Source organism: Gavialis gangeticus, unplaced genomic scaffold (assembly GCF_001723915.1).
Source record: "Gavialis gangeticus isolate Ggan-Ray unplaced genomic scaffold, GavGan_comp1, whole genome shotgun sequence".
NCBI lineage: Eukaryota > Metazoa > Chordata > Crocodylia > Gavialidae > Gavialis > Gavialis gangeticus.
The window spans coordinates 36,322,844-36,332,482 of NW_017729028.1; the positions used below are offsets into that span (position 1 = coordinate 36,322,844).

At 40.9% G+C, this 9,639-nt stretch overlaps 1 protein-coding gene across 1 annotated transcript in view; it reads left to right on the forward strand.

The window, feature by feature from the left end:
* The first annotated feature begins 1,877 nt into the window (after positions 1-1,877).
* The window catches only part of LOC109300268 (cysteine-rich venom protein-like), a 30,930-nt gene continuing 23,168 nt past the window's right edge, over positions 1,878-9,639 (forward strand). The window contains exons 1-2 of the mRNA XM_019520951.1: positions 1,878-2,084; positions 8,024-8,085. Of these exons, the coding sequence (XP_019376496.1) occupies positions 8,026-8,085 (60 nt within the window). The 5' untranslated portion in view covers positions 1,878-2,084; positions 8,024-8,025. The remainder of the gene's footprint in view (positions 2,085-8,023; positions 8,086-9,639) is intronic.

Here is a 9,639-nt window from a genome sequence, read left to right on the forward strand (position 1 = left end):
AGAAATCCATTAAAACTCACATCTATTGGACTTCCCATTTCTGACAAATGGAAATGTTATGACAAAACAACTGTTTCACAGGAAAATTCCCTACCCCCTCAGCTAGCAATGCTACTTAAAGCTATATTCCATCACATACAAAGCACATATCATTGTGTTCTTGGAAGCTCTTTTTTAAAATTTCAATAAAATATTAATTTAAAAGAAAAGTATTATTAAGGTAACGTCCAGGTTGATCCCTTCAAAATTTGCAATTTAGGCACTATAATGCCCCAAAATAATTACCGGCCCCAGGAGAAAGATAAAAAACAGGTCTGGGTACCCCACGTTAGGTACCAACATGGAAAGTTAAGGACTTCCAATGGGATATTTAGGGACTGAGGGTGGTGAGCAGGAAGCTAACCAGAGGTAGTCAATAGGAAGCCTTAAGCACAGGGATGTTTCAGGTGCTCACACTCCTCAGTCAAGCCGGCTCCTTTAACTCCCAGTCTAGAGTATGGAGTTTTCTTCTGTGGATAAATACATAAGTCACCTGGTCCAGGATGGAGTCAGACTTCTGTTCTGGTCCCAATGCTGTATCCAATAACTATTCCATGCAAAATGTATAAGCAATGCTAATAATGGGCAGACCCTCTTCTTCCTCCTCTGACTCAATAAAGATGTGGATTTAGGCAATAAATCCCATAGTTTCCAATGAAGAATCCCATGGTACAGAAATGTCTAACCCAGGGTTGTATAAATACTGCCTGACAGCAGAAGAGGGGAAGGAGTCCAGCCTCCCCACAAACCCCCAGAGGTTTCTATACTCCCTGCTGGCCAGCCAGTGTGTCTCCCGCTTTAATGTGCTGACTAGCTGCTGTGAACACTGATCAAAAAGCTCTTATGTGTCTCCATGCAATGTATGGACAACCAGGACTCAGTTGCTTTTAATTCCATTTATGGGATCACATGTAAAAATGTTAGGAATGACAGTGCACAGCAGAACTATAAATGGGCACCATAAATCTGCACCTAAGAAACTCAAGTCCCCTTAACTCCCATTTAGGTACCTAGTTAGGAACCTAAATTCTACCCTACCTTTTTTTTGCCCCACAATTGCCCCAGTTTCATTTCTATCAAGGGCCCTTTACTCTGCTTTGGGATTTACACTAGGCAAGTGATGTGAAGTGATAGGGTGACCATATTTCCCTGGTTTCAAACACACCATTGTCTTTTCCCTCTCTCCATATCCCACCCCCACACACGCGCGCGCGTGCGCGCACACACACACAGTTGGTTCTGAGGTCCAGTATCAGGTAAGCATGCCAGAAAACAGAACTCAGGGAGGGGAAACATTCCCGATTTTGCTGCAGCAGTCCCATTTTAAACACATCCTGGGCTAACCACTAAAAATAGGACAGAATGGTTGTTTGACCAGACCAATGGGACACCTGGAGAGGTGTTTCAATGGGACTTTCCCAGCAAAAGTGGGATGCATGGTCATCCTATGAAGAGACCATACAGTGACCAGCAAATTCAGGTATATACCCTTTCCAAGGAAGAGACAGAGAGACTCTTAGTTATGCTACTGTGGTTTTGGCAAAAAAACCAAAACCAACAACAGCCCCCTCTGTTGACCGTCTAAATTGATTTGTCCTGCTGCCAATCAAGATAAGAGCAATTAAGGCTTCTGGGTAATTTCATGTTTCAGTTATCTGGAAGAAGGCTTTGTGACTTGAGTTCATATGGTTCTTATTGGGTGGGAAATTAGCTTGTAATGAACAATACATTATTAAAAGAAAACAAAACACCACAATACAGATTAATTTTGATGGAAAAGGGATCTTATCTCTGCCGAGATATGCAATAGCAGGAAGTACACTTTCAACACAAACAACCAACCTAATTTTGGAAGAATTCATGACAAGCCAAGCAATCTAGCCAGTCATGATCAGAATGTGATAATACCTAGTTGTGACATTGAATCACTCTGTCAAACCAGGAAGCAGGTGAGCTATATATCATGCTCCAGTAAAGGAACCTATTCACATCCACAAGCTTCTGAAAGACACAGAAGATATCTCCTACATTCCAGAAAATCAAAGGTAATGATTATATGCATTCATTTGTTTCTTTACATACAATGACTTATTTGGAAATCTGCTATTTATTGAACTAGCAGAACAGTTACTAAAATATACTGTCCTGATGGTATTTATGGAATGGGGCTCACATAGCGAAACAGCACGCAGACATGGAAAGAAATAAGATACGTATCGCAATTTAAATTCCCAGTAGGTGTAAGCATCTAACGATCATGCAACCTCGCCAACCAGCATTGGGAACCCAGGGATGACTTTGCAGCTGTCATAAAACATAAACAAAATGCACGATAAATTTTCCTTAGAATATTTCAGAATTAATATTGTCACCCCCTTAAGCAAGCTTTCTCAGCTGTATTATTTTCACAAATGAGCTGTGTAAAATTTAAACAAGTTCAGTTTGTTTTCACATGATGCTTGCCAAATAATTTGTTTTGGATGCAAAAGTCAGGAGCATGTGAAAAGAGCTTGTTGCTGCTGCTAGGACAGCTGCACATGTTGCTCTGCACCTTACAATTTAAATGTTTTTTTCAACAAAATGCAAATGTATGACTGCTTGATATATCTGCGGGCAGCTTAAAACTTACCAAAACCCCAATTAATTTCCCAGTTCGAACTGAATGGGGAAAATCATGTTTAAAGTCGCTAAGTACTTCTTCTTAAGCTATAATATAAAGAGAGTCATTACATCTGGAAAGAGAAAGAAAACTGTAGGGCCATGTTACACGTTAGGCTGTGAGCTGCACAAATGTTGATGGGAGTTAGTGCTAGCTTGAGTTCTGGAGCAGACACACCCTTAGTCTAGAAATGGTCTCTGCTGTCCCCCTCCTGTACAGCTGTGACTTGCCACTAGAAGCCTGGTGAGCAGGGGCAGAACTAGGAGCTGGAGCTGTGAGTTTGCACTAGAGGGCTGATGAGCCAGGGCAGGCTACTATCCCTGCTCCAGGGGTGGGGGTGTGAGAGATCCTGAGATACTGGAGAGCATCAGCAGGGTGGCACATCTGTTGGGAGTGGCTACAACTTCATGGAACAGGATCTGGGTGGTACAGATCAGAGATAATCCTTCCCTGGAGTGGCGTAACTTTGAGCTCATAATGAGTGTTTAAAATCACTTTAAGGTGTTATTGTGTGGACAGTGCAGGGGTTAAGAGCTCCAGGAGCTACCCAAAATTACTGTAACAAGGCTCTTAGTAAAAATATGAGTGAGTAGTAAGTTTACGGTAAGTAGTACAAACCTATTAGTGTGCATTACCTGGAAACAATGTGTATCTAGAGATCAGAACTGGACTAAGGAACAGTTATATATTTGAGAACAGTGGACCAAATAGGTAGTATATGTAGATATAGCTGTATTGACTGTAGTGGAGCTTCACCAGTTCAAACTAGTTGAATACATAGTTCATTGTAATGCATAGTTCATTCACCAGTTGACTATATAGTTCATAGTCTGCCATGCACTGGCAAAAGACACAACTGCTAGCTATACTGCATGAACTTAACTGTGTCTGAATTCTTTCTCTGCAAAAGACTTTTGGGTCTTTCTTTGAAAAAAAAATAGAGGGCTAAACCATTCATTGAGTTGTCAAATTTATTAAGAGTTCGAAGACCTACCTTGTACATTAACTGGCAGGAAGCATTTTATATACCCTAAGAGTAGAACAGGCAGGAATAATGATTACAGAACACAGAATAGACCTAATCTTTAGCCAATTCTAATGCACGTAGCACCAGTTGGGCATTGAAAATTGCAGTTGCATTCAGTGAGGTATATACAATGTTGTAAGGAGCATGGATCCTGCTTCACCAGCAGCAAACATGTAGTCTCTTCTTCTCCTCTCTTGTCAGTCAACCTGATCTCTTTGCAAATGACTTACGTAAACTCCTTCTTAGGGGGTAGCTATACAGAGTCACTGATGCATAATAAGCAAATGTCAGCAAACTCTATTTACCTAGGAATAAATTAAAATGAGCACTCTCCTCCTGTCTTTCAAAATCAAACATAAACCTAAGCTAATAATTACCAACAGAACTGAATTCCAGCCCAGGTATGTGTCCAAGGCAGTTAAACCAGATACTGATGGCCAAAATCTATAAACTGGTGCAAACCACCATGGCAAGATGAGAGGATCCTAATATACCAAGTCCTGGGCCTTCCACAAATTAAAAAAAACAAACAGAAAACCATATATTTAGCCCCTTGCATTGCTCCAAGAACTGAATATAAATCCAGACACCAAAGGCCTTGAAATGATAAGTGGAAAAAAGCCACCACAGACACAGATCAGCAGCATTCAGTTCAATTCAAAATCAGGAGAAGCATTACCCACACCTCCCTCTGGAAAGATATGAACTTACACCTCTTACTTTCCAGAACAAAGCCATAGCTACTAGGGCTGTGCAAAGCTTCAGTCCCTGATCCAATTCGGCAGAGATTCGGCCCATACCTCAAGGTACCAGGCATAGCTTGCGAGTGCTACAATGCCGGGGCTCCATCAGCTCCAGCATCACAGCATTCTCAAGCCATGCCTGGTACCTCAAAGTATGTAGAAAAAAACTTTAAAGTAGTGTTTATGTCCAAATCACTGAATTCTGAATAGATGAATTATGTTCAATTGCTGAACTCTCCGAATCAGTATCAAATCTTCACATTTGGATTCGGCCGAATCGAATCAGGACAGTGATTCAAATTAATGAATCAGATTACTGTCCGTGATTTGAGTTGAATCCAAATCCAAATCCAAATCGAATAGGGCCCATTTCACACACTCCTTATAGGTACCAGGCTACACAACAGACAAGCTGAGAACACTCTCCATACTTCCTGTTAAAACTAGGCGACTATGCAGCCAAAGCATGTGGGAATTACTCGGCCAGGAAAAGAACAAACAAGAAAAAGCATGCTCCAGTGTTTATAGTGCCTCCTAGGAGAGGGGGTTCTAATCTCTGCTGCCAGGGTTATTTCAGCATTCCAAAAATGATTCTATAATGTAACATGCACAGATTGGTGGGAGTGGTGGCTCATTTAGATCTCTAAACCTTAGTGACTGTTAGTCACTTCTAAGGGTGCAGAGAGGCATTCAAGCCCTCGCTCTAACTCATGGCGCTTTACATAAAGTGTCATGTGCTACCACCCACACCCAACAGATGTTTGGCTGTTAGGTCAGAGTGGTGGTGGGTTGAGCCTGCCTGCACTGTCCCCTGACCCCAGCCAACAGGATTGAGCCTGCCCGCACTGCCGCTTTACCCAGCCACACTCTCATCTCCATCCCACTCAGTGCTGCTCACTTCCTTCTATCTGCTTTATCCGGTCTGATTTGGAAGTGGGTAAGGGTGGAATGGATCTGCCCCTCCTCATGGGCCCAGCTCAGGTCCCCACAAGGACCTCTGTTCTACTGCTCCCTGTCCAGCTCCAGCAAGGCAGCAAACCCCAACCAGTATCTCAGAGTTCCTACCTCCTGCTCCTTCCCTCTCCTCCAGCATCAGCCCAACCCAATGTGTGAAATATTAACCCTAGGGAACACAAATTCCCTAAGGCACTCTGAAGCAGTGTGCCTTTATTTAACACCTCTTTTTAGGTGGCTTAGTTTTTTGCACAACCATCCACTTTAAAAAATGTTCTGCAGCCATGCATATGTGTTACAGCAAGGTTGTAGAGTGCTTTAAGGGGCCAGATCACAAAAAAAATGTAACTTGTGTAAGCACCTTAAGACTTTTGTATTAATTGTACATGAATCCTAGTTGCCCAAGTCAGACTGAATTGCTTTCCAGTACCAGACACCCAGAATTTAGGCTGGGTAATTCCTAAAACAAGGGTCATACTAGGCAGTTTAAGTCCTGGACTACAAATCTAAGTTCTCCATTTATGATAGCAAACTTGCCTAGATACTTTCATTTGCTGCTCAAAACCAATGTTAGTTGATCTCTTAGGTACTGAAGTTTCATCTTGGTTCTGTTAGGATTCAGGGTGGTTCTGGGAAGCACCTGATTCTCCAGAGAGATATAATCTTTTAGATGTGCTCCAAGTGCACCTAACTTGCACTGACAGCACAGAGTCCAGCTCAAAGATGCATCAGGCCATCTTTTACATAATTGTGCATCATGTATAGCATTGTGACCCAGGATCTAGTCTTCTTCAGCTTGAGAGCATTGTAATTCACATTTTCCTAGTTCCCAGAAGAGTAGGAATCTAGGATCCCATAGCCATTAAGCTATGTAGGAACTGCCCCCCCTTCCCCCCCCTTCAGTCTGGGGGGTTGCTACACACCTCCTGTTGCAGATTGGGCTTCTGTGCAGGCAAGAATTCAAGAGTGGTGGGGCTAGAAAAAAATATGTGAGAGTGGGTATGACCCTATAGACCAGGGATGAGCATGTGCCCCTGGAAGGGTTCCAGCCCTGCTACCAGGACTGCTTATGCATTTTATAAGAGAGAGTCACTGGATAAAAATAGAAATCTCTGGAAGCAGAAGCCAAAACCCAGGTCTTCTCCTTCCAACTCTGCTTAGCATTTCCTCTTGGCTATTTCTACTTGTCTCTGTGTTTGGATGGTCCTCCTTTGGTTGGACTCCTTCCAAGAGTCTGCAAAGTTGTCAGCAGGGGAGCAGAAATTAACACAGACAATACTTCCCCATCACTAACATTTTGTAACTGGGAAGAGCCCTGTGGACTGGGTAGTATGGCACTGCATGCTTGATCAAATGCAAAGGGTGGTGCGGAGCTGATCTGGGTGAGCAGGGTGTTGCAGGGCCTGATCTCAGCTGGCAAGCCAGACCAAACTTTGCAGAGCCAGAGTGGGATGCCCAGGGCCAGCCAGCTGTGATGAAGGCCCAAACCAGGTGCACAGGGCTGGGCAGAGGCAGTACTGGTCCAATCCAGATTTGCAGGGCCAAGCAGGGTTGCTGTGGGACCCAAATCTGGTCTCCTGGAGCCAGCTGAAGCCACATGGGATCCTATCCAAACTTGTGAAGCCAGGGAGAAGCAGTATAGGGCCTGATCCCAGTATGGAGAGCCATCAGAGGCAGCACAGGGCCTGATTCTGATGCCTATGGCCTGATCCGCCTATAGACTGCCTTGCATACCACTCACCATCCCACAGGCCCAAAAGATTGAGCACCACTAGTCTTGGCCACCAACAAATGTAATACTCTTTAGAGGGGAGGCACAGAAAGTGAGACTCTTCCCTCCTAAGCGTGCTCCTGGGAGGTTATGCACAACTTCTTGCTCATGATTTTATCTATTATCTCTGACTGGCCATAATTCTTAATTTCCCCTTACATACAAATTGCCTCTTCTCTTTTTTTGGTTTTAAACTGAACAAACCCTAAGGGCAAAATTCAAACTAATTTTGCACTGGCTGCAACACAGAAGCCTGGAATCATCAGCAGAAAGTCTGCTGGGAAGGCAGTTATGGTAGAACAACATAACTTCAAATTTCCCTCCATGCTGGGATGGATGTAATGGGCAAGTAGAGTCCAATAAGTGGCCTGGAAGCTGGAGTTGGCAAAGGCAAATTGGCAGTGCCAGTTCAGTTAATGTTTTCATAAGTTTTCTTCATTAGAAAGTTTTTATGAATAAGAAAAAAACTATAATTAGCATCTCATAATGAAAGCTGCAAGACAAGATGGCAGCATTAATGATAACGGTTTTCCCTCCAGGGAGCATCCTCTAGAGGACTTCCTGTGTAAAGAGAAACTGGTATCCAGAGTACATCCAGGCCAACATGTTTAACCCTGGCCTAAAGAAAAAAATACAGTAATGTCAAGCCATATACAGAGAAGAACCATGAGACAATGTTTGTAGTAGCAAAAGAAAAAAAAATAGGGATACTTTCTAACTAGCTGCTTGGAAAAAAATCATGGAAATATACCTTTGTTATAATACATGTTGAACTAAATGAAAGCTACCAATAGAATAGATAACTAAATACATTGTTCTTCAGTTTTCAGAGATGCTGCTGCTTGCTACGTTCCTGTGCCTTACAGCTGTGCTGCAGCAATCTTCTGGACAGGTAGGACCCTCATTCTGTATACCTAGATTTAGACAAAGAATGTGTAACACAAGACAAAACATTTTCTTTCAGTTTGAGCAATTTGAAGTGTAATACTAAGCTTAAATGAGATCTGAAGGTTATTTTCAAACTAAAAGTCATTTGTAATATAAATTATAATTATTTTTCTCAAGAATGTGCAACCAAAACATTGCAATTGTTTGGGTTTTTTGTTGTTGTTACAAACAAATTGGCAGACCTAGCATGAATTAACTTGGTTTCGAGCTCACCAAACCTGAATTTTTGGTAGAAAGATTTCTCGCTGAAAAAGTGACACCAAATGTATTCAGCTCAAGTGGGTCAGTGAGGTTTTTCACATAACTGTCATTAAATGTTGTATCTTCTCCAAGCATCTCCTGTGTTTTTCTACTCGGAAACCTCACCCATGAAAATGGAGACTTTAATTTATTTAGACTTAAATAATAATAAAAAAGGAAAATGACCAAGATTCATGGATGTTGGTGACCCAACCTATAATTAAGTTCTATATATTTCCAAGAATTCATTAAAATAATTTTTAACATCTGCAAGCAGCCTAATATAGTAAGCTGGTTTTCAGTGTTATTGTGGTTTTTACACTATATTTTGTATAATAAGGATTGGGACTAAATTTTCCACCTGAGTTCAATGATGGTCTTAATATTTTGGTGCCAGTTAAGTCAGGCCACAGTTAAGTCTATGCCATCAGAATGGTTATGTGTTGTTCCTATGTTCCACTCGGTTTTCATCATGTAAAAAGCAAAGATCAGGACAAAGAAATAGAAAACTAGGGGCCAACTGTTCTGTTCAATGCAAAGGTAAAATTGTCTTTTAAGAGAAGTTAAGGATGAGCAGTGAAGTCTGAATATAGACATTGTGTTTGTATTAATATACAAAATAACTATGTTATGAAACTTCACAAGGCACAGTAGCAAATGTAAAAGGGAAAATAAATTTTCTGACTAAAGCTGGATGAAATGTTTCACATCAATTTTTTGGGAGGAGGACAAAAATACAGATTTAGTGAAAGTGAAACATTTTCATAATTCATGTCAATTTTAAAATTGTTTGCACATAATAATAATCATGATAAAACTTTGCAAACTAAAAAATAAAAATGAAATATTTCAATTTTTCCTTCTGAAAAGAATTCTAATTTTCAAATTTTCTCTAATATTATTTTTTTTCTAAATAGCAACCCTTAAAAAGTTCAAAATAAAGACAAAGATACCCAAATTATATTTTTCAAAAGACTTAATCAGCTAAAACACCCAAGCACCTTCATTTTTTTTTCAGTCCAACTGGAACAAAACCCCACTTTTTAAAAAAAATCAACTTAACTACCACTCCTACCTGGAATGTAAATACTGGTACATCCAGAACATATATCTATTTTTAAGCAAAGCAGGGAAATTAAATAATAAACCCATGCAAATTAGTATTTCCTGACATGTCATTTAATTACGCCAATAATATAATACTATTTAATTAAATTTACTTACATAACCAAGGTTTTATTTTCAGGAAGAAAGGGTG